At 38.6% G+C, this 25,574-nt stretch overlaps 1 protein-coding gene across 13 annotated transcripts in view; it reads left to right on the top strand.

Moving 5' to 3' along the window:
• Positions 1 to 25,574, top strand: part of PTK2 (protein tyrosine kinase 2) — a 203,892-nt gene that overhangs the window by 152,990 nt on the left and 25,328 nt on the right. For 5 of the 13 annotated variants that reach the window (XM_080582105.1, XM_080582094.1, XM_080582100.1 and 2 more), the window contains 8 exons: positions 4,583 to 4,639; positions 7,100 to 7,197; positions 10,473 to 10,557; positions 13,379 to 13,479; positions 14,999 to 15,114; positions 16,619 to 16,719; positions 17,852 to 17,941; positions 19,139 to 19,343. In XM_080582105.1, the coding sequence (XP_080438231.1) occupies positions 4,583 to 4,639; positions 7,100 to 7,197; positions 10,473 to 10,557; positions 13,379 to 13,479; positions 14,999 to 15,114; positions 16,619 to 16,719; positions 17,852 to 17,941; positions 19,139 to 19,343 (853 nt within the window). Of the gene's footprint in view, positions 1 to 902; positions 921 to 4,582; positions 4,640 to 6,024; positions 6,046 to 7,099; positions 7,198 to 10,472; positions 10,558 to 13,378; positions 13,480 to 14,998; positions 15,115 to 16,618; positions 16,720 to 17,851; positions 17,942 to 18,024; positions 18,843 to 19,138; positions 19,344 to 19,439; positions 25,033 to 25,574 lie in introns of those variants that run through there. The other 8 variants (XM_080582103.1, XM_080582102.1, XM_080582093.1 and 5 more) reach the window with 5 other exon arrangements.

Here is a 25,574-nt window from a genome sequence, read left to right as displayed (position 1 = left end):
TTCATATTTTGATTTGTATAGCTATGCAGGCCCCGTATGCCCTTGGCGGGTTTTGTTGATGTATTTTTCCTTCATTCTTGGAGCCCTGATACAGCATGCTCATGAATGAAATAGAATAGCAACAATAAGCATCAGCTAAGATCACTTTGAATTAAATACTGAGTACAGCGATGCTTGTGGCTGCATACTGGTTCAGCACTTGGGCTGGGCTGGTTTGGCTTCGTTAGGGGTAAGAAGAACCGGAGTAATAAGTGCATTTTACAATATTTTCCTTTTCTTTATAGATAATGTCCTAAAGTACATCAGCTTGTGCTGCGGGTGTTGGCGTGGAGTAGCGTCATTACCAGAAATGCAGGCCATGGTGCTCATTTGCATAACTGCACTATGCTCTGTATAATTAATACTTAAATTAGAGGGTGTTTCTTATGTCTTAGTGATAGCACAGGAGTGTCCGTCCTTGGAAAATGTCAGCACCAACTCTAGTTAGCAGCAGTCCCATGTGTATGTGCAAAGCCAAAATGAAATGGCTCATCTGGCCGTAGGAGATCTATTTCATAGCAAAATTTTGAATTATAGCAGAATTTGTCAGTTCTTAACAATACCTTAGGAGAACTAGTTCCACTCCTGGATTTAATTTTGTGAAATTTTGTGTTTGAAAGTCATTAACTCTGTCTCATCGTACAAGCTTCTCAGGACATATCTTTATCCCTTGGGTTTTAGGTGAGAAGTCTTAAATTCCGCTACTTTTCTGGTTTCTCTTGAGTCAGGTATATAAGATAACTGCAGTCTGAATACTTTTGGATTACTCATGAATTTAATAGTATATTTTCCCCTCCCCTTCTCTGTCCCTTCTCTCTCTCCCTCTGTTTTTCTCTCTCCTTGCATGCCACCTGGATCTGCAGATGAAATTAGTGGGGACGGTAATATGTTTTCTAGTCTGTGTGTTACTAATATGCAATATGCAACTCTTACATCCACATACCACTCAATGCGCATTTCCGTAATCAATTTTACACACATTTTAGTATTAAAAAGCAGTTCTGCATTGGACGTGAGCCAATAAACATCGTACTTTACAGGCTGTGCAACTAACACTTTCTGCTAAACTGGAAACGAAAAAGGAGGACCTGTTTCAAACACACAGGGATATGTGGTATTGCATGCGTTTGCAAAGGGGGCTCTGGCATGATGCAACGAAAGTTTCTAGGTTTTCAGGAGTGTCCGTTCAGTTTGATTTAAATGGTTATATCACAGATTGGGTTTGGTCGATGTTCAATGGCTGTAATACAGCATGGGAAATGAATCCACTAAGTGATGCTTTAAAGGCCTGGTTGCATCATATTGCTCGGTAGTCCACTACTGCTCCGTGCATTAAAGAAGCTATACTTGAGGGATTGATTTAGATTGAATATATGAAATATTAATCAGGTTTCAGCTACTCAATCTACTGATTTTAAAGAGAAATTTAATTTTTTTTCCTTCAAAAGTGTGACACCGTTGTTATAAAATATTATCCTCTCTAAACATTTGAAGTCTTTTTTTTTCCCTGGCAATATTCACTTGCTATCCTCTGAAAACAAGTCTGTTTTTTACCAACAACAAAAAATATTTTAGCTATTTTTCTAAAGGATTTTATCTGATGTTGGAAAAAAAATCAAACTGATAGACTGGTGTATGTGTCTTTATTCATATAAGTAGGAGGTACTGCTTTTTATGTTCTTTTAATTTGCAAAAGAAGGCAATGAGAAGAAATAGAGATAATGTCTTGTGGTCTTCCTCTTATTAAACTGTCAAGGGGGTGTATAAATTCTTGTCTGCTTTCTCTCTTTCAGATATAAATCATGTTAAGATAATACTAGCTATTACTTAGAAATAGTAATGTGTTTCTTAAAAACTCAGCGTTTTATTTCTGTCATAAATTCAGAAACTGCATTTCAGATTCTAACCTTGCACTGATTTTTATTGGTGTTTACCTTTTAAAAAATAAGGGCTCTGAAAAGAGGATAAAAAATCATGAGAAAGAGAATTTCAAAGAGAGGGTTAAAATAAGGAAAGAGCTATTATGGATGTGATACTGATTTTTTTTTCTACTCTTTAATAAATACATTCAGAGTTAGTAAGGTTCGACTTGGCTCACCCCCATATATCACTGACACTACGTTTGTCCAGAAGTGGCCTGCTCATTTCTTTCATCTAGAATAATCCAAGCCTGCAGAGCCTCGCCCAGCTGGGTTTTGCTGTATTCTGGACCATCTCTTGGCAGACGTGGTCGGGGTCTTAACAGGCTTGGTCATCGTCTCTTACCGAGTGACTGCAGTCGTGGGGTAAAGCAGCAAGCGAGGGAGGTTGGTTACCCTTGGTGCAGAGCACTTGGAGCACATCACCTGGATTGAATTTTCCTCTAATTCCAAGAAACGATGCCAGACATGGATTGGAATCATTTTTTGAGTTCTCATTATATATTCCTCTCCCAAGTGTTAAATGCATAACAAGAAATACTGAGTTAATTGCATACATCTTATTTATTTGGATTGGCTACGAAGACCCTTTTCGTTTCAGGACAGTTTGGGGCAGTGTCTCAAAACCATGTAAAGCGCTCTGCAGTGTTCCCTTAATGCTTTTATTACGAATGAACTTCATTAATTTAAAATAGGGAGATGAACAAGCCAAGTCATTTATCATATTTTATAAGCCCCGTCCCGTAATCTAGTGTGACAAAGGTTTTCTTTTTCTAAAGAAGTGTGGCACCACTTTTGTTTGTAGGCTTTTAAAATTCTTCTTGAAGATGTTTGTATATTTCATTCAGCCCATTTTTTATACATATATGAAGGACTCTTTGCTATAGTCCTCAAATAACAGCTTGTAACAGTAGTTGAAAGTTAAAAACATCTTACAGAATATTGCAAGGAAGCAGAGTGATCCATCCCCGTTACAGTGGTGTAACACTTAACATTTTCTTTCAAACGGATGCTTTTCAGATCAAGCAGGGGCTTTTCTACAAAAACATTAGTTTATATCAGGAGGAAAAAACATGCCAAGAGATCAGCGCCTCTGGGGTATGCTGCCTGTTGTGACTTGGGCGCTGTCTTCAGATTTCATTGAATTTTCATTAGGTGGCTCTGTTTTGCAGTGTCCTAAATAGAAATTGCCTAGCACAAATTTAAATGGCATAAAATTTCCTGATTCTATTTTTACAAGACATGGTACAGGTGTAAGACAGGAAAATCGCTTTCATTTTATTTTAGTAGTACGAAGTTAGGACCATAAATCTCCATTTAATTCTACATTTAATTACTGAAGTGTGTTGAACTTGAGAGGTTACGGGGACCTCTAGTTTCCTAGTTTTTGAGTATTTAGTTTGCCTGAAAACTTGTTTATGTACCTGTAAAATACTTAGGAGCCTTGCTCTGGTTTCAGAAGTGGCTTAATTTGGTTGAAATGAGGGCTGCTGCCAAAAGGGATCATCCAACCTTTGCTTTGTCCCATTCACCATTCAGAAACCATACCTTTAGAAACGATGCAAAGGACGTGTAGGAACATACATATGCTCCAGGGCAGAAGGGGAAAAAAGGGGAGCAAATCATGCCTTTCAGAGGCAGCCCAATACGTGATCGCCTGAAACCAACCATGAAAACCTCAGACTGGACTTGAAATTGCTCGTTTTCGAGAATTTCCGTGCATTTAAAGTTGGTGAATAGAATGTGCCTGGCAGTGAGTAAGGATCTCACTGTTGTGGATTGGTTTTGTAACCCCTGGAAGAGTTTCTAACCATGACGAAAAGACCTCCACGCACTGGAAGAAGTCTTTAGAGCAAGAGAAGGAGCTTCTGATGGGGCTTGATGCCATTTAGACCATTTTGAGAACTGGTAGTGTAAAAGCCCTAAGTCTTAAACAGGGGAAAAAATACACTGTCATTTTTCTGAAAACTTAGAGAACTGGACGTTTTCAAAAGCAGTCCATGAGATGCCGGTTCTTGACAGCAAAAGTGATAGTGAAATCTCTGCTAAACAAAGGAAATTGAGAGCAGTACAAGAAAAATGGGTCTGAGGCAAGATTGTGACCTAAAATACCTCTGCGCTCCAAGAGACGCTACAGAAAATTGCTCACCTTTGCCACATTGGCAGCGGGTAGATGCTGCCCTGGAACATCTTTACTGGCTGTTTTGCTTGTTTGACATCAAATACTAGCAAGCTACTATTCACATTTTATTGAAGATGAAGCAATTTAATCCATTAATAACGTTTTATCTTTCCTGTGGTGGGATTTGCTGTTAAAAAGGTTTTCTTCTGAAGTCAACAGTTGAGATTGGTTTCAATTACAGAACTTAGACTTTTCTGAATCCGAATGAATCTTCCTTTTATTCCTTGGTGAATGCATCTATGTGACGTAGTATAATTGGCAGGGGTCATTACCATACCATAAATTATGCATGAGCAAGTTTTATTCACGCTATTGTGAATGCGTCCCGGCGCTGTTGAAGGGGGGGGGTTGTTGCATATCACCCTTGATAAATTGGAGATACTGTTCTGGAGAATTGTTTTCATCTGCTTTTCCCGAAATTCTTCAATTCCTCCCTTTACAGAAACAGATGACTATGCAGAGATAATAGATGAAGAAGATACTTATACGATGCCATCAAGTAAGTATGAGAGTTAACGGGAACTTTTTGTCTGGCAGCTTCTTTGGTTTAGCAAGGAGTGAATCTTAGATTTCAGGCTTAATGTGTGTGCAAAGAAAATATTCTTGACGGTGTTCTAAAAACTCAGATTCAGTGTCTTTCAAGTTCAGGTTATGAAGCAAACAAAAACAAGTTCTTCAGTATTTTTTGCTGATGTCAGTGACTTCACAGAGAACTTCCTTTTATGTCTCTAAATACAGAGTTTTTTATGGTGGTGCTGAACACAATGCACAAAGAAAGAATGGATAAGATTTGTTTAACAAGGGCAAGGAATTTAGAAAGCTGCTGCATATTGCTCTGTAACCGTATCTCATCCTTGCTCTGTGTCAGACTTGCCGCTCTCTAATTCCTTGGTAGAAAAAAGTTGTCTGTACCACATGCAATTTTGTTAAAGATGAAAGACTTTGGGAACAAAAATAAAAATGCAAAGTTCTTTTGAGTCTTCATCTTTGAAAGCAAAAAAAGATCATGCATTAGCCACTGCAAGGATTTTCTTATAGCATATTTGAATTAAGGTATAATCTTAAACAGGCAGGGCTAGCTAATTTAACGTGAAAGTCCAGAATGCTGATTTTAACAGCTGAGTGCACAGCTTAGAGTTGCGTTTTGGCAACCTAGGATTTCTCCAGAAGTAGGCAATCAGTTGGTGCTCAGACCTGCAAAAATGTCGGGTTTGGCTAGTGTAAAAGGGGAGGGTGGTGCTGAACTGGTACCACGTTCCGCTGAAGAATGATACGTATATGGAAGGACTTCTACAGGTTTCCATGTGGCAGGAATGCTCCATAATCACTTCAGTGTTCGCAATATAGCATACTGCTGTGGAAAATATTTGAAAAGCAAGAATATATGTTTTCCAGAAATAAACAATGTGTTTCGAATGTCTTGCAGTAAGTCACTACATGATTCTACTAAAATAATTGCAGGAGCAAAAAAGTACTGTGATAAGTTATATCCTTTATTTTTTGTGAACATATTAACTCTGTATGATTTTTTAAAATCTTTTCATTTAAACTCTCTTGGAAGTAATTACTTGTGGTCCCAGCCCTGGATGATGCTAAACACTTAAGTATGCCTTCAATTCGAAGCCCATAAGATGGGCTGTTCGAGAGAAATCCATGAAGTGAAGCGCTTTGCTTGGATTGAAGTGGGTTCAAGTGTTCAGCTCTCACAGGACTGAGGCAGTAAGATCACAAGAACAGACCCGTGACTTCTGCTAATGTAAACTTAAAATTGCATCAGTATATTTCTTCTTTTTTTTTTTAATGTTAAAAAATGTTTGTCCTTGCTTTGATTTCAAGAAGCTATATCTAAGTAAGCATTTGATTTTTCTCTTAATTGCACTGCAGAAAGCTATGGAATAGATGAAGGTAACAGGAGACCCTTTCCCCATCCCTGTATGCTTGCAATTTGGAATGATGTGGAATTTTTAAGTTTACTATTCACTTTCATTTAATAAACATTTATTTATAGTTAAACCAGCTAGCTTTGGGATTTTAAAGAGGAAAATGCAGTACTTAAAACAAGAAATGAAAAAGGCATTTATCATTGTATTATCCAGCTCTAGGTGACATTATTTCTGTAGTGTTAATGAAGACAAAATAATCAGTCACGAAGTCCTAAGCTGGTAGATTATATTTTTTTCTCTGAATAAAATAAGTAGAGGTGAAAACATATACTGTACGTGCTTTTCTGCTAGTCCTGAAATATTTTTCCTTGTCTGCTAGAAATTAAATTGCAAATGAAGTAATTCAGTTGCAATTGATTAAATGTTTTGCTGAAGTACCGAGACGTTTTCATCAGAAATATTCTCAGTCTATTAAACAATGGAATTAACAAAATTGCATAAGTTGCAAAGCATTATATCAATTTTACTCCAATTACACACTGATGGTGGTGTAGTGCACTCAAAATTTTGCTCTTTCATTTTCTCTTTGTTTGCCACGCTCTTGTTTCTGTATTTTTTTCTTGCAGTTACCTCTTTAAAAATTCTCCTGGCTCATTTGATGGTTCCAAGATCTAAAATATCACATAGTGGAGTTCTCTTAAACATGTAAAGGCACGTGGGCTAAGCCTGTGTTTATTATCATCTGTATTGCCCTAGGCTGTTTGTGTTCTTTGTCTTTTACTAGCTATAATTAAGAAAGACTTAATTATGTCTATTGCAGTGAAATAAATAATGCATAATAGTTCATTAACAAATCAGATTTATCAATTCCTTTTTCATTGCTTTGATTCAAACGTCTGTTTAAGAGGTTTCCACTGTGTATACGGCATTTTTATAGGTTGGTGTGCAGCAGATGTTAATCTTAGTTATTCATATGTGAGACATTTGAGTGACTTACTTTGAGTTTGGTATCTTGTGGATTGTTCATTTGCTCTTCATCGGAGATCTGATGTTTTAAGTGCATTATATTCTTGTAGCCAGAGATTATGAAATTCAAAGGGAGAGAATTGAGCTGGGGCGCTGCATTGGTGAAGGACAATTTGGAGATGTACATCAAGGAGTTTACATGAGTCCGGTAAGCCTTACTTCTGAAGTAAATCACAGACAAACAAAAGGTTTCTGGTTTAAATAAATAAATGTATGCCTCATATGCCTTGGACTGTGTCTTCCAGAACAAGTACATGTTGACTCTGTGGTTTATCAAAATAATCAGCATGTAGTGCATATTTTTCAGTTTCCAGGTATGTAAAAAAGGAGCTCCAGAGTGGCTTCTCTGCTCCTATATCCCTGGTGTGTTTTTTTACAGATAAGGAAATGAATCAAAAATGCCAACTAAATTACTCAGGTCCTTATCAAAGCCACTGGCAGAGTTGGAATTCCAAGTCATTGCTTTTAAACCCCAGCAATACACTTCTTTGAGTGTGTCCAAGCATGGGAAGCATGAACTCTGGCCATACTCTGTTGAGTATTCAGTGCTCTAGAACTTTTTTTGGAAGTTTAAAACAGTATCTAAAGGTGTGAAGCCTGAGCTCTGTTTAGGTCCAGGATTCAGTGCAGAAGCTGCCATTTGTGTCAGGATAAAGTAATCTAACTTAATCTAACTGTGCTGAAATATAGAGGAGAAATTGTAGTCTGTTATGCTGGAAGGGCAGTAGCCTACAACAGAGGGACAATAACATTGAAAAATATGTCTGTTCCGGCAGTAAGCATCTCTCTCTCTTGCTCTCTAGTTTATATGTTAATAAATCTACTACTTTTTCTTGAAAGAAAATGCTGTCCACCTCTATTATTTTTTTGTCTAGGAAAAAATTGGTTTTGTTAAGTCAGTGTGTGTCTGGCAGATTTTTGAAACTGATTACGTTCTTTAAGGAATGTTTTACCACATACAAGGAACTTGAATATGTAAAGGGATAATAGTAAGGTATCATTACATTTTTATGTAGTAGTCATAGATTGAAACGTAAACTTCTGGAAGAAATGGTACGACAGGTAAAAAATCAGCTGCAATAACACGATAGCCTTCCCATATTTGTATGTATTCAGCTCACATGTAAAAAAATTGGGGTGATTTCTGGCTTTTCATTCTGTTGGCTCAAATTCCAATCTGAAAATCGTATTTATCCCTGTTCATTGGACTTGTAAAGTTCTTACTCTATTGATTGTGCAGTATCCACATCTTCTAGAAGGCTGCTTGCTACTAAATATTCCCGAAAGACCACAACCAGCCTGCATTTATAGCATGCTGAATGAAAAATGTGTGCATACATATACATACAGGATCCTATTGCTCAGGTGTAAGCTGTTCAAATAAGACCGTCTTTAAAGGCTTATTTGCTCTGGAGTTAAGCCAAAGGTGTCATTTAAAATGGCGATGTTTGCTGCCCACTGAACAATCTGGTACCTGTCTGTTAGATCCTCGCTGTTTTGGCTCCTTATCCAAAAATAAAGCATCAGCAAAACCCTGATAAGAGCCCTCTTTCTGTATGTTATTGTGCTGCGTATCTGGAGTCTTTGGTGGCTTCAGGCACTAAACTCTTCCTTTTGATGTTACTACTGATACATAAGACGTTGAAACCCTCTGTCTGTAGCCCGAGGAGAGAGGGATTGGTCTGGCAGGGCTCCAGAGGACTCTTCCAACCCTGATTTTTGAATCCTGACTTCAGAAGGGAATAAAATCTTCATTTACCACCAGGTTTTCAGTCGGTTTATGGCCATGTTTATGTATGAGAGAAGATTTTTGAGCAACATTTTCATGCAAAGTCAACCTGAAGAGCTATGTTGTGACTGACTCTTAGCAAATGGACATGAAGCCTGCAAAATACAAATATTATTCTAATTCTGGTAGCACTTGTGCATAAAAATGGATTTAAAATCGGACAAGGATGTGCAGACACAGGACAATTCTGTGAGTGCTGGGCTCTCACAGGCCTTAAAAACCAGGCCAGGACACGCGTTTACCCTGTGCCCCTTTGGGGAAAAGGTGGTGTGTAATTTTCCCATTAGAATCATAGAATCACCAAAGCTGGAAAAGACCTTCAAGACCATCTGGTCCAACCATCACCCTACTACCAATGTCGCCCACTAAGCCATGTCCCTAAGCACCAGGTCCAACCTTTCCCTAAACACCCCCAGGGACGGTGACTCCACCACACTATTCCCAATTTGAAGGAAGTCATATAAGGCCCTGGTCAGGCCTGGATCAGGATTAGTTGTAAAACACTTCAGCTGCTTTCAATCCATGAAGAATTCATCGGAGTGACGCCTTAGCACGGCGTGGAGCAGTGGGGACGTGCCGTGTTGCTGTGCTGGAAGAGCTTGAGCTACCTGTGGTGGAGCAGCTTCTGCTGGGCCCATGCAGAGCTATTCTTGTCAGAGCTAGGAATACACGAGCTTTCTGGCTTGTAATGGAGGTTACTCACTTGATAAATCGAGATTTAAACTTTTAAAATACCATTTTCTAAGTAAATCGCAGTGTTTTGAATTCTACTGAAGCTTAAATGCCTAAAGCTTCTTTACAAAATAAAAGGCACTTCCAGCTTCTCCATGCTGTCTGGGACTTAGAAAAGGAGTGTTTGTGGAAGACACCAAAGGAAGAGAAGATGAAAGATGCCGCCTGAGCCAGGAGGCCTCCTTTGGGCTTTCTTAGAGCTTCTCATTTTTCTGTATTCAGAGGATAAGCAATCAGATGCTAAAATCTGTTTCTGATTTTGAATACATGTGTTGTGTTAAATCAGTTTAAAGCACTCGATGTAACTGATTGTGAAGCTAATTTATAAAATATTTCACTTCCCTTTGGAGTTTGAGCTCAGTTGAAAAGTTCAATTAGTATGCATCCTGTTAGCAATCTGCTTAGTAGGAAGGATTTGAGTCAGTCAGAATTACAGCCAGTCTTTGCACTGCACAGCCACAAACGGTCCTTTATTTGGCTTTCCAAGTTGCTTGCTTGCAGAAGCCAAGTGTGTTTTTCAGGCATGTATCTACTTGTTTTCCTTTGCTTTTGCTAAATATGCTCATAGTTTACTATCCTCAGTAGCCCTGGAACGCTTGTAGTACTACTCACTTAAGTCAGTCATCTTTTATCACAATTTTTGTTTGAATTAATATACTTTAAATCAGATCAATTTTTCCAAGGCTCATTAGATACAAATGTACACTAAGTGTCTTGCTTACAGTAATATTTTATCATTGATATTTGCAAAATTAACTATTTAACTATTAACTATATTAACTATAAATTAACTATTAACTATAAATTTGCACAATAACTAAAGTACTAGAATTTTACAGGACTTAGCTTTTGGTGGGCTGAATTTCAGTTATTTTCAGTTATTTCTAATTAATGTGTTTCAGGAAAATCCGGCTATGGCTGTTGCAATCAAAACTTGTAAAAACTGCACCTCAGACAGCGTTAGAGAAAAATTCTTACAAGAAGCCTGTGAGTATTAAATTATTTCTTTCGGGGTAGCTTCTGTAAATGGTCCTTGGAAAGACTTTGCAGCCATCTATGCCAGAAACTTCTGATACTAATTTAAATGTTTTCTTAATGTATAACATGAGCTTTGTCCTCTCCTGCAACATGTGCCAGGAAAACTGCTTTATATCCTGGCATTGCCCGTGTGTATGATTATATGTGGATTATTTGATTTTCCAAGTTGAACAGTGATATCTGACTCCTGGTAGACTTCAGAAACAGTTTTGGAACATCAGAGATCTGATCTTCTATTTCCTTCTCCTCAATGAATTTTTAAAATAAAATCAGGTAGCATTTGTTTCAGTGTGGTACACTACCTTTAGAAGGTCAGGTTGTTGTTCTTGTTAAAAAAAAGTTGCTAAAACATTATGTCTAATTCTTACCTGTTTTGAAATTTCAGAATTAAAAATTCTAGTAGAATAAACAATTCTTCTAAATAATTGCCCACAAATATTGCATTCCCAAAACATATCTTTCATACACGAGGAAGGCTTGTTGTAGAGAATACCAACAGAAAACTTTTGAAAGAATATTGTAGGTGCCGATTTCCATAATGTTTGGTTTTGTAAGCAAATTATGGTATGAGACATAGACCTTAATTTTTGCCTATTATCCTCCACTATTATGTATATAAATCTTGTAAAGTTATTGTGTTATAACAATAAATTAATTGGTTATAGCCGGATGTTACTGTATTCTCTTACTCAGTAGTCTTTTGTTTAAGAATTTTTTCTAATTGTTCAGAAAACATGTTCATAGCTAATTGCTTACTATTTTTGAATGTCAGATTTTTCTTAAATTACTATAATTCTTTCAACTACCTATCTAGCTGTTGGAAAAGTAAATAGCACTGTTTATAGTAATAACAGCAGTCAAAGGTAGGCTGCTGTCTCTTAACAACATAGAAAATAATTGCTCATTGAATGCTGCTTGTTAGACCTTGAGCTCAACAGATCAGGAAATACCCGCAGAGTAGACAGGTAAATAGTGCTTTTCAATTTTGTTTTAATCATCTTTCTTCCTTTTTTCTTATAATTCCATCCATTCCCTTCCTCTTGTTTGTGTTCAGATTGCAAACTCTGAGAGGACACTGCCACTTTGTAAGAGCACTCAGAAAAAGCCCAAATCCAACATCTAGCCAGAGTTTCACTATTTCACTAAAGAGCTTCAGGCATTTTTTTTTTCCTTTAATAACACATACATATGTAAACCCTGCAGATTCAGAACTTCTAAGTATGACGTAAAGACAGTTCTAGTAGTTTGGGGGTTTTAGTTGTTCACAGTGGATTTTCCAGTGCTGAAAAGATGCTGTGTTGATTCTTGCAAGAAGGAAGACAAACTGCCTGGGGTTTGGAGATCTTCCTTGATCTTCCATGGGTCTTGGTAAATTGCTCCTTTCTGCAAGTGGTTCATTCCTTCTGGAAAGGGAATCTTCCTCTTGGCTCTAGAATCTTGATGGCAAAATGAATTTTTGAGTTTTTCAGTTAACATTGATTGAATTAGTCTCTCAGATATATTTTCCAGCAATGGAATATATTATGCTTAAGACCATAAGAAGTATAGAAATACGTATGTTGGTTTCCTCCCCATCACTTTGTCTTCCCACTTCATTTCTACATCAAAGAAGCAATATTTTCATGTTGTAAAACATACTGCAAATTTCACTGAGTTAGATTAGTATAAGAGAGCCCTAAAGGTAAATAATCGGTGGTGTTTTGGTATATACACTTTATTTATCAATATTTTAATACTGAAGTAGGGTTCAGATAAACTTCCCTCTCTGAAATTCCTTTTACTTCAAAAGTGAGGAGGGGAGTTCAATGATTTAGGAACCTAGTCTCAATTCATTGTGGTGTTTTACCAGTTTTTATCGCCCAGTTGGCATGTCACGGCACGTTCTTTATTCCTGTTCATTAATGTGTTAAGCTAGGTCCTCGATAGGGTTGTTTGTTTTATTGATTCTTTTCCTGATCTATTCATAGCACGTTAATATTTTAAAGGATATGTTCTTAGTCTCCCTCTCTGCAGTAAAATATATTAGTGAAATATTGTGGGATTAAGTAGCATTGTCCAAGGGTTTTTCTTGGGATTTTTAGTGTTGCAAGAGGTATTGGTTATACTGCTGATGTGTATCAGAAGTAGAATTCAGAGATCGTCAGAACGTGAATCCAAAACCACCTGCTGTTTTAGCTTATAATTAATTAAAAGCCAAAATACATCTTTTCTGATTCTTTTCAAATTCTGTGTGAACTGAAGCAGACTTGCCAGTTTGGTAATTGCTGTGTATTTCTGTTGACAGCATACACTGTAAATGTAAAAGAGAGACTACTTTAAGATTAAATTAAGGATGCTTGTTGTGCGTATGTTGGAAGATAAAAACGTAATCAGAGGACTGATGTTTTGTTTAACCTACCAAATAGACCTCCCCAGAACATTAATAAGCGTTTGTACATCTTATTGCATAAAATATACTGACTGCGCTGCTGAGACTGAAAAGTTAATTAAGCCCATAGAAAATAAATTCAGATGTGAACTTAATCATCAAACGAGGTTGTGTGTCTATGCCATAAACTGACACATTTTTTTCAGACATTGAGTTATACATACTGGTTTTTCCTTCCTCCTGTTCCAACAGGTTAATAGGTTGTACAGGTTATAGGTTGTACACTGGACTGGCAGGTCAGTGTGTTCACTTACATCATGCTCAGCCAGGGCAGAACTTATTTATTATCTTCAAAAAATATAAGTTTTATGGGGCACATTAACTTCTATTTTCTCCTTTTAGTAACAATGCGTCAGTTTGATCATCCGCACATTGTGAAGCTCATTGGAGTTATTACAGAAAACCCAGTCTGGATAATCATGGAGCTCTGTACCCTTGGAGAGGTATGAAAATTTCCCCCGTGTCTTTGGTTACCCCTTTTAGCTTTGCAAAAGACTGAAAAAATCACTTATCACTACTAACCCAAAGGCAAACTCCTCAGGCATGATATCACACTTGTGGTAGAATTATGGACTCAGACCCAGGAGCGGCAGGATTTGACCTCACTCCTCCACTAAGGCAACTGCATCAGCTCGTACCAAAGGGATTTAGTCATAGCTTTTTCAGAGAACTTCAGTTGCTCTTGCAGAGTGAGAGAGCATGACCTGTGTCAAGTCAGATGATGGTAACGAGATATAAACAGCATTTGCGAGCATGCCTTCTGGAAGAGAAATTATGTGGTACATCTTCTGTTCCTAAAAGGTGGCAGTAGTGGCTTGTGTTGTGTGAGCAGCAATTGAAGGAAACTACAGCACAGAGGGTTTGGGAGGAGGGTGGAAGTGGGGTACATAAAACCATCCGAATTTCTTTCCCAGCCTTGAACAGATGTTTCTTGAAAAGTGAACATTGCATATGAAAGTGAGCAGGTTTGTTATTCTTAAGCAAAGATGGCTTGTGGCATATTACTGACAGTAGTTAGAAACCAGGATTTTTCTACCTTTTGGAAGCTTCCCGAGTAATACTGCGATTTTCCTTGGAATACTGAATTTATTATGTTTCTCTTTCTGTACGGAGTCTGCAGCAGAGACCTTACATACGATGACTTTCCTTATTATCACATCATTCGGATGAATGGTTTAAACAAAACTAGAGCTCAGGTTTTTGAAACTGATTTGTTTCCTTTGAGCCACGTATATATGAAAATGTGAGCTGAAGTAATATTTCATTCTGCAAGACATTTTAATTATCAACGTGCAGTACATTGTCCAAACAAACAAAAAAAGGCAGAAAAACTATAGTGCAATCATTTTCTGTCAAAAGTTTATAAATTTCTTTTCCAGAGCCCAAATTACTTTTTAAAGCCTTGTTTTAATTTTTAAGGTAAATCTAGTGCCACTTTCTGTTAGATCCTAACTGCCTTTTACTGGGAGTATAGTTTATAAAATTTCTGCATTGATAGTGGCTACTCTGAGCTAAATGCCTATACCTTAGCAATTATAAATGCAGAGTAAAATTCATGCTCCTCAAACAATATTCGTCTAATCAGTATTCAGAGTTGCTGGATACTGTTAGGTCCCGAAATCATTTAGGACAAAAACTTGCACAGTTCTCAGGGGAAGAACTCATAAAAAGACCAGGAGCACTTGTCTCAGCAGCAGCATATGCACTCAGCCTTCAGAAGGAGCCTGAATGCAGTGCAGAAATGTTTTCTTGATTGGGCTAACAGTTTCCACACAGAAAAAAATACTTGGATTTAACCCAGTTGGGCTTTTTCATGAGTGGTTTTCTGTTCTCATCCTGTCTAAAGGGAAAGCAGGCCTGTTGACACTTGTGTAGACTTTACAATTTGAGATATGTCTTGTTTAAATCTGTTATCTTTTTTTTTGTCCTGACTTCTTTCCTTTTTTTCCTTTGTGCAAAAAGTTGAGATCGTTTTTGCAAGTAAGAAAATACAGCTTGGATCTGGCCTCCCTCATACTCTACGCTTACCAGCTTAGCACAGCACTTGCCTACTTAGAGAGCAAAAGATTTGTACATAGGTAAGCCTATATATACACACGTGTGCATGTTTTTATATGTAACTACTTGAAATTTTAGAGAATGAAGCATGTCCTAGATTACCAGATTGCTTGTTGGCAGTAATTCTGGTACTAGATACACTTGCCTGAGTGAAGAGACTTAATATGCATAGTTTGATCCTTTAAGCTTCATTTTCATGTTTCTTTTCCTTGGCTTATGATGAATGTGTAGCAGCAATACTTTGACACTCCTAAAATCCGTTTACGTGTTTTTATGTCTCTCTCCATATCAGTATGGCATTTTTTTAGACGCTGCCAGCAAAATAACACCCTTTTCAAGAGTGACACCTGCTGGCTCAGCCCTAGATTGACTTGGAGATGGTGCCTGATTTTAATCAGAATAGATTTCAGCTGAGTTGTTGCTTTGTGGTTACAACATCTTTTCAAACTGCTAGTCAACTGTAATCTTCCCAATACAGAAAAGTAAAACAATGGGCCGCTGGCTTCTTAAGCAAAGAACAGGGAAAACAGAGTATTTATAAAATAAAAGTTCTTGCTTAACCAGAAAGTGAACCTAAATTTCTTTCTGGATGTGTTTTTAATTTTCTTCCCTTTGAATTCCTCCCTAGGGAGAAAAGACTGATTTTAGCCTCATGTTGCATGCAATTAACAGTAAACAGAATTCAAACTGCCATGAAACATTTTGGACTTGAACTTTCTGTTTGTGCTTAAACATTTAAGTTCAAGTTGCATATATATGGTATATATTGTACATAGATACATACATGTACATATGAGGTATGTATATAAAAATATTGTAAATTATAGACCCTTACAATTGTTAGAGATATTTTAATTTTGGCCAAGTAGCTGTTTATTTTTAACTCTACCAGTAAAAATTTTGACAGATAACTTAAGCGTATTGTACTGAAATGGGAGAAAGCACCATTTCAGGTTGCTTTGTTTCACTGCTCAAATCTAAATCTGTCAGTCTGCACAAATGCAGGCTCAGCAAACAGGGCTTGTTGTCTCACCTGGGAGACTGTGAGAGGTGTCCAGGCCTTGCCAGCAGCCCTGTGGTACCGCTAAAACTGAGCTCCTTGTTACGAAGCCACTGCCAGGACTGAGACCTTAAACCGTTTCCTTGCCTTTCCAGTGTCAGGAGGCAGGTTTTCTTCTTTCCATTAATTCAAACTGCCAAAACTTGTTACCCTGTGATCTTTAAATAGAATCATAGAACAAAATTTTTTCCTCTGATGTGTTGACATTGACGGTTACGCTTCAGGATGACAGATATTACTCAAAAGGACCAAATGTGTTAGAACATTTCTTTAAGCTTCTCAGAATCAGTAGACAAATATGTAGACTTTTTTTTTTCTGTATATACCTGCCCAAACTGTAGAAGAATAATTTGGTCTTCTCAAAGGAGTTTGATACTTCTGGGCTTTAATAATATTTTCCAAATGGTATTTTACCACTCTTAAGTTTTTAAATGACTAGAAATAGTGTCTCCTCTATTTGGCAGGGATATTGCTGCTAGAAATGTGCTGGTGTCTGCCACTGACTGTGTGAAATTAGGTGACTTTGGTTTATCCCGATACATGGAAGATAGTACTTACTATAAAGGTAAGTTGACATTAAGTTTGACAACTGCTTGAAAATTTAGTAGATGGCAGTAAATTCCTACATATACGGTTCAAGAAGACAAATCACAGAATCTGATTTAAGTTGCAAGAAGTAGGAAATGTAGGTTACATTCTGGTTTTTAGGACAAGCATACAGTACTTTTTTCACAATTTTAAGAAGGTTCTCCACATTCGAGTCCCGAGATAATCATATTAATGGCACAATCTAAGTAGCCTACAGTGATTTTAAGGCTACCTACAGATGTTTGAGTTTGCATTGTCGTTGTATGCTGCATACTCACAAATGCCACTGGTCTGGCAAGATTCAATACAAAACATACTTGAAATTACTTTTTTCCCCCCATTTCGCATGGAAGACTGAGCTTAAGTGGCTCCAGCAGCTGTGAGATGTCCTTCAGTGCCTGATAGGGAAAAACAGGCCACCTGTGTTGTCCTGCTATGTGGTGCCGAACTGCAACATTTAAATCTGGTGCATATTATGTAGCTGTCTTTACAAATTTAATCTTCAATGAATTTCGAAGTTACAGCATGGATTTTAAAAATCTGTTATCTGTCCTCGTACGCTTCAGTGTGCTTCCTTGTTTCACTTGTCTCGTTTCCCTCCGAGCTACTTACAGTTGATTTAATTGCTGAGAAGGTGAGGAATGTTTTTGACGTGGTCATTTCCTGTTGTGCTTTTGGTTTTTTTTGGGGGGGGGTTGGGGAAATGCTTTGTTTTGGAGTTGTTGTTTTTTCTGTTTCATGTAAGGCCAAGCAAGCTACCCTTATTTTGCTCAGTCATTTACAAACACCTGTTCCCTAGCTGAAAATTTGTGACAGTTTCAGACTTCGTACCAGTGGGTTCTTAACCACAGTAGTTGCATTTTGAATTAAGAATTGACTTAAAATAAGAAGGAGCTTAATCAGTCTGTATATTTTTGCAAAGTGCTGTTCCCCTCCCTCTCTAGAGGATGACCAGCAGAACTGGCCAGGTGGCACAGAAATCTCACGTACAAATTTGATAGTTATTCGCTGGAGATGGGTTTTGCCTGTAAATTATTTCCCTGGGGAGACAGAGCTGCTTGAGCAGAGCAGTGGAAATAACAGCCTGCCTTGTCTTGCCTTCCCCGTAGCTTCCAAAGGAAAATTACCTATCAAATGGATGGCTCCAGAGTCAATCAACTTCCGACGGTTTACCTCAGCTAGCGATGTGTGGATGTTTGGTAAGTGAACCCAAATGGTGCGGCTTTTACTGTCCTGTCCGAGAAGTTCAGTGTTTTTAATTACTGTAAGATGAGTAATTTCCAGATACTCGGCTGTTTTTATTGTTCTTTCGGAAATTCCGGTTTCTTCTAGCACCTTTTCTCTCTCTGTATTTTTCTTTTTTTTTTCTACATAGTCAAGTTTAGGCGTAACTTTCAGGAATATCCTGAAACCCCGATCTTTTTTCCCTAAATATGCATGTTTTTTCTATGAATCTGATCACCTGTGCTCGAGCTAGAGTCTATAGAGTGCTGCTGTGGACAGACAAAACAAAGGCTGCGTAAAGGAGCAAAGACGATGAGACTTTAAGTAAGAGCAGTGTTCACCCTCTTTGCAAACTGAAGCGTGATTTTTTTTAAGCAAAGGGTATGTGATTTTTACTTGTTTTGTAATAGTATGAAGAAAAGTCTAGTGTAGTCAGAAGAATTAAGCCTGTGGAACCTTCTGGCTGATCTTAAACTGACAGACCATTTTTCCCCTTTGTGCTTTTTAACATAGTTTCAGCAGAAACTGTTTTATTACATAGTTTCAGCACCAAAAAAAAATGGGATCGGTGCCAGCGTTAAAACACCCTCAAAGTGAAAATACACTATGCAAGTCGAAACAGGCCAGTTGGAACTAGTCAAAGGGAAAAGCAAATACAGCTCATTCTACTTCAAAAAAAAAAAAAAAAGAAGAAGAAGAAGAAAGAAAAGTAGATTTGAATATGAGCAACCATTCTGATTTACAATAGGTAAAGCGTAGCTAAATGTGAAGCCAGGCTGCTGTGAGCCAGCTGTGGGTCATGCTTCCTCATAAATAGTTCTGGTTGGTACTGCGTGCGTAATCTTACTACACATCCCTCCTTGCTGCTGTCAGCCGGTAAGTAAAAATTGATTCCCTGGCTATATGTTTTAGCAGAAATCGCATTGTTTGGCTGTACGACTCAAGCCAAGTACTCTGGGAACTTCTAACATGTAGTATTCCTGGGCATAGCAGCTCTGAAAGGAGGCTTTTGTCCTTTATTTCAGTCACCGTTCTTATTAAACCTCCTTTCTTCCCTCTTAAAATCAAGGCTTTGTGTGCTGGGGCTGGAGGAAAGGTTTGCTTTCTTTTGTAACATTTTTTTTTCTGTTTGCTCACACAGAGGAAATGTTTTTTTTGTGTGTGTTCCCCAGGTGTGTGTATGTGGGAGATCCTCATGCATGGGGTAAAGCCCTTCCAGGGAGTGAAGAACAATGATGTAATTGGGCGGATTGAGAACGGTGAGCGGCTCCCCATGCCTCCAAACTGCCCTCCTACCCTCTACAGCCTTATGACCAAGTGCTGGGCATACGACCCTAGCAGACGACCCAGGTTTACTGAACTTAAAGCACAACTCAGGTAGGGTTTTACTTCTGAAAGGTCATTTCCTTGTTCAGAAATATTTGCTTTTGCTATACCTTCCATTACAGTGTTTTCTTTCTGTCAAAAATGCAAGGCTTTATCTCCAGGGGGCCAGGTTGGTGATACTTTTTTTGGAATTCTGGACCTTATCTGTTGGAGAAAATTAAACTAGGCAATGAATTCAAATAACTAGAAATATGAATCATCTTTTTATGCCAAGAAAAAATCAATTTTTTACTAGTAATTTGTTCATAATTTTAGCTACATATGCTACAGTTCTCGGGGGGGGATAGAAAGAATTCAGAGTGATTACCTAGTCAAACATGTAGTATGCAGTTTTGGGGTACAAATGTGTATTTTCCTAAAGAAATGAATCACCAGGTTTCACAGTAGATGCTTTGAAATTAGACATCTGAGCATGTTCAGTAGAACATGCAAAATTTTGAAGTGCTGCTGGAAGTCAGTTTTATATATCTAGCACACAAGTTCGCCACGGCATCTCTTTTTTGTGCAACTGCGGAGCCTGCAATAAATGCATTGTAATTAGCCAGGACTTACTCTGCCCTTTGTAAAGTGGGATGGCCTACCTTTTGTCTGTCTTGCAGTAAGTGTGACTACACACTTGACACCAGTCTAAATTCACAGCACAGCATATTCTGCAGTATTTTTTTCCAGAGTCCATATACCCATTTCTCCAGTCACAGGACAAGGGTGATATTTAAACTTTGAAACATTCCTGAGATATCATATAGAGAAGTTTAATATTTGTGTCCACTTTTGTGATTTTCTGAGTGCTCGGTATCTATTTTGCCTAAGTCAACATGTGAAGGCTTCAAACAACGTGTAGGTACTGTACAGCTGTAAATTGCTGAATTCGTTGTGATTCATTACCAAGTTCTTCAGTTTTAGCTGACATCTTTTTTTAAAGTTGTGCTTTGTGGTGTGTTTTGTTTTCGTAACATAATATGTGCTGTCACTGGATGTTTGTGTTAGAAGAGAATTCACAGGTCATTAAAATAAGAGGCAATTTGAATATAATTTTGATGCTGTTTCAAAGTTGCTGTATGGATAACTTTTCCTGTAGCTGCCTTTTAAGTTTTTTTTTTTCTTCTTCAGTAAAATGTTCCACTGTCTGTTACTCTGGGAGCTCCTGTGTAAACTTAAAATATACATATCTAGAGAAGGACTTACCCTTCTCAGAAGGACCTTATAATATTATCTGTGTAGAGTTAATCACACAGGAAGGAATGGTAGGCCTGGGTAGGGATTACGAGGAGAAGATAGGACTCAGTAGTATGGTTTGGATACTAGGTGGAAAGTGCCAATTCTTTATTTTTTTTCTTCCTCTGGAAGGATAGGATTCTTTTCAGTTTGTAGTCAGATTGTAGTGATAACTGGCTGGCACAGAGGAGAACGAAGCCCTAAAAAATGTGAGTAGGAAGATGGCTGTGATGTGTAAACCCACCAAGGGAGGGTACCTCACCAGCAAGGGAAGGAAAAGTGAGTTTGTTGGGGGCTGAAGAAAATGTAGACTACGCAGAGAGACAGAGCAAAGGCAAGAATGGCCCTAACAGCATGAGTCAGAAGAGGAAAGAGAGGAAAAGGTATCGCCAAATAGACACGATGGACCAATGCCCGAGAACCTGGCTCTCGTCAGAAACGCACAGGCAAAGGGTGAGAAACAACAGCCAAAATCTGCAGCAAGGCAAGTTCTGATCATTTACCAGGAAAAGTGTTTCCCAGAGTGCATGAATAAGCACTGAAGCTGGTCGCTCGGAGACTTTCAGGCCTTGCCTGGAAAAGGCTCTGAGCGACCTGACCTCACTGTGCATCAACTTTACTGGGAGATTGGACTGGAGACCTCTGGGAGTCCCTTCCAACCTCAGTGGTTCTCTGATTCTGGATGAAAAATGCACCAAGGGGGGGATTTTTTAAACTTTTTTTCCTCCTCTTGTCATGCTAGGACATTTGAAGCAGCGTTCAGAGAACAAGCTCTCTCCTGGGGCCACTGCAACCCTAGCATCCAGTTTCTGTTCTCACCAAAGCGAAGAATTTTCTGCCACTCCAAAATGGTGACCTTTCCCTGCTGGAAGTCAGGCAGCACAGTTGTCCTCAGGGCTTCTTCTCGCTGCTCGCAGAGTCAGCCTCTTGTCAGAAAGGTTGCCAATTCCCGCATGGCGAGGCAGTCTCAGGCAACGAGGAAGGATTGCGTTTCAAAACTCCAATTCCCATGAACTTGCAAAAACAAGCCATTTCCCTGGTGGCCTTTTCTGTGTGGTGTGGCTGCTGCTCGTTCTGGATAGGAGCCAGGGTAGTTTTTTCAAGCTGAGAGCAGACTTTGTTTGCCTAAAGCCAACGATACAACACTGCAGCATTCCTCCCTTTTTAACGACAAAGACCGTGGCTTTGGGAAAAAACTGCTTTTCTGCGTCTGAAGTAGTACTGATGGGAGCACGAATATTTCATCTGTTCTCGGTTTATTTGGTGCCTTACCCGTTTTGTAGTGACATCTGCTTTGCACAAACTTTACTTGCAGCTGCTTGCGCCACGCAAAGATGCTGATTTCTGTAGAATTTGCATAGTGTTATTAGGGGGGAAATAAGGCCGGGAATTCTGTGGTATTTGCTCTGTCCAGAGTGGGTAAAGGATGAGTTAGTCATCGCATCCAACACAGAAACGAATGGATAGATGGTGGATTTCCAGCTTTAATTCCTCCTAACTTCCTAGGTCCATTTAAGCATTTAACAGACCCGAATCATGCACTATTACCCTTATAGTGTTGCTATTCAGAATGAGTTCTGCCTACCTACAGCACCGTAACCAATTATACATACCACCTCACACGTGTATTATTAAATTTAAACTATTCTCTGCTCTGTTCAATATGCCACGGGTTTGTATTGGTAAGGCAGCACTAGTACAGGCTTTCTTACAGGTCTTCTCCCAGGCTTGTGCTTCTGAGCTGGGCTGCCCTGCACATCCCTTTGGCTGTAATTCTGTTAAAACTCCTTTTAGTATTCAGTGTTAAGCTAGATTTTGATGTTGAGCTTTTTAAATTAATGTCATGCAATGACATTTTCAGTGCATCATTGAATGAATTTTGTACCAAGTACCTATTGCTAGCCATTCTTCTCTAATAAAAATAGCAAAATCAGGAGCAGTTTTATCATGGCTGTGACAAGATTGTCGATTAGGCCCTCTGTTGGTTGCTGATGAAGAAGCACAGGTTTTACCAGAGTAGATGATCCCAGATGATCCCTGGACTGCAGGTCATGTGTTAAATACAGATTCAACTCTAAAAAGAATATAAAAAGTAAAATAATGACCGATTCATCGTCCTAAAGTTTGTTTTTACGACAGCAATGAGGTAGTTAACTGATGAAAATGGGACTTGAGCCTTCTTGTGACTGTTTGCTGCAGCTCTCGAAATGTTGCTTATAAACAAAAGGACCAAAACTGATAAGAATGAAGGCAGTTTAAGTCACGTCATTTTGTGGCATCTGGCAAAAAAAATTGTAGCACATACTTGATATATATGATGGCGGTTGCAAAACACTTTGTTGGCCTTTTGATCATCGACAGTGACCATTAGGAATAAAAGTCCAGCAAAAGTGCTCTTAAATTAGGGCTGTATGGGGAAAATGTGTTCATCTCCATGCAACCTTGTATTTTTGTTGGCCAGACGAGAGAAAAGAAGCTGCTTGTTGAAGGGTCAGCACTTCCTCTAGGTTCCCACACCACGTATGAGCAAACACCAGCATTGCTTTGTCTTCCGAAACGTAAGGCTGCATTTCAGTATTTCAGATATTCCTGCTTTGAACCTCCCAGTAAATGTTTCCTTTTCAATGCCACGGGCAAATTTGAGTGAAAAGGTTCTTTGAAAGTGAAATAAGTTTATCGACGACGCAAACTTTAATAGTAGAGGTTTTCATCAGACACAGCCAAGACGACGACTTAGGTTTGTTTGTTCTACCTCAAGGTTTGCTAGGGAAGTCGTATGGCTAGAAATGCTTCTCTGCTGCTAAAAATATGTGCCGTTTGGGAAAATATGCCTAGATGTGACTCCCCTGACCTCTGCAATTTCTAATAAACCATTGAGAGTCCTCAAGCAGCTGCACCGAGAAAAGGTCAAAAATATCTCTTGGCACACTTGTGCTCCATCTATGGATTGGTCTTCCCTTTGTAAAAACAAAGACATTTCTGTGAGTCATTTATATTCCTTGTGTTTTTTTCGAGTGATGCTTCTCCGAGGCGTTTCTATTTTATATTCTCTTCTTGTCGGTAGTAGTCAAGGGCATCCGGTACAAATTCTGCTGCAGCTCATCAGCCGTTGACCAGGCTACTCGCCGGGCTGGGAGGGAAAGGTCTTCGTGATGACACAGGCAAAGGAATAGCAGGATGAATTAGAGCCTTAAGAAAAAAAGCTGAGCCTGTGTTATGAAAAACAAATCATTTCAGTCAAAATTTGTCATTTCGAGTGATACGATGGAGGTTAATGGTATGGTATTAAATACTGGGACACCACAGATAAAATCGCTTTGACAGCAAGGCAGATAGGTAGCACTGTTTCATTCCTTTTTATGGAAAAACAGGACTGGGCTGTGACAAATTATACCCGTGGCCCCAAATTGTCAATAAGCCATCTCTAAATTTAGTCAGCTGCTTTTAGCTGACTTTTGTTCCATTCCTTGTGCTCGCATTAGAGCAACTGCCATATCAACAGCTTTGGTTAAAAAAAAATGCACATTTTATTTGTGTGGGTAGGTGTTTTTTTGTTTTGCTGGTATTTTTTGGTTAAGGTTTGAGGTATTTCTTCAAAGATTGTAATCGTGGTTCGTGGCTCCAGATGCGTCCCAACTGATTTCTCACGATACATAAAAATGCATGCTGAATATCTGAAGTCTGACCTAGCCTTAAAGTGGTGCATTTTTGCTAATTCTTCATGAGTTCACGTAAGAAATACTCTTTTTCCTTACTCTGTAGGAGGAGAGAGGTGGTAAAGTAGAATGATTTTCTTTTTAGTTGCCTCTGTCGGGCTGTAGCTGTTTGTCTGCAATAGCTCTATCAGAACGACTGCTGCAAATAACTTTGTCTGATTTTGTTTTTGTTCCACATTCTTGTGTTCCTTCGGCAGTGATGGATTGAAATTGCTGCAATACTCAGAAACTCGGGTAGGCTGCAGTGAGATGAGCTGACTTCCCTGCTTTTAAGAAGTGGCATGAATTTTTTTGGCTGAGGGAGGAAAGGCGAAGTTCTAGTCTCCGACCAAGCAGGAATTTATTCTTGAAACAAGCAGCGAAGTTCCAAGATTAGAATAGATTGCTGTAGTTGATCTCATCCCTTGCATGAGTAATTCTGGGTGGTTATTTAGTCGTCTGAGCAGGAGATTATAAACTCAGAACCGAGCTTTGTTTCTAGAAACTGGAGTGCTAAAGGAGCTGGGATAGCTCCTTTACGGGATTATCTTTACTCTGGGGAGATCAACGTGTAAATAATCTGCCCTGCTCAGATCTCTAGACTATCCATGTAGCTTGCAGCTCCCTCGTCCAAAGCTTCATTCTGAGCAGTTCTTAAATGGCAAATATCCAACATTAATAATCCACATAGCAGAACTGGGAGGAGGCTGCTGTGGGGGCAGCAGTATCACGGTGAACTTCAAACGGTCTTTTTAATAGTCAGAACAGTGGTAAGTAGCAAACTAGTTTTACTGCTGTCTTGTGCTTTGTTTGAAAATGTACCCTTCTGACCTGAGCGTTTAAAAGCTGAGTAAATGCTGTCAGATATTTCTGTCTTGCTGAATTGCTTTGCTGAATGCGTTCCTGGTTAGGCTGAAATGTAAGAGGAAAGCATGGTATTTGAGATGGGTTTTTTTGACTGCTTTGTTTAACAGAGGGAAAAATCCCAGTGATTTGAAGCTCAGCTGAGCTTCCATAAAGAACGTATTTTCGGTTTGTTTTGATCCTTTGCAGCAATTCGGTATTCTCATGTGAAAAATAAGTTTTCATGCAAGTGAGTGCTTGGTTTATTGTCTTTGAGGATTTCTCTGTGTAATTACACATCAAAAGAAATGTTAACATGCAAAAAACTTTTTGTAGAAGATCAACCACGGCTTTCTGAAAGCCCGGTGCTGCTTCGGTTGTTGAAAGCACGCTGACAACCCTACAGATGTATTTCTTCAGGATACTGGTTTCCAGAACCAATATACATAAAAGAACTTTGTCTTAAAAG

This window comes from Anser brachyrhynchus (assembly GCF_964034855.1).
Source record: "Anser brachyrhynchus genome assembly, chromosome: 2".
NCBI lineage: Eukaryota > Metazoa > Chordata > Aves > Anseriformes > Anatidae > Anser > Anser brachyrhynchus.
This window is presented reverse-complemented; position numbering and strand designations above follow the sequence as displayed.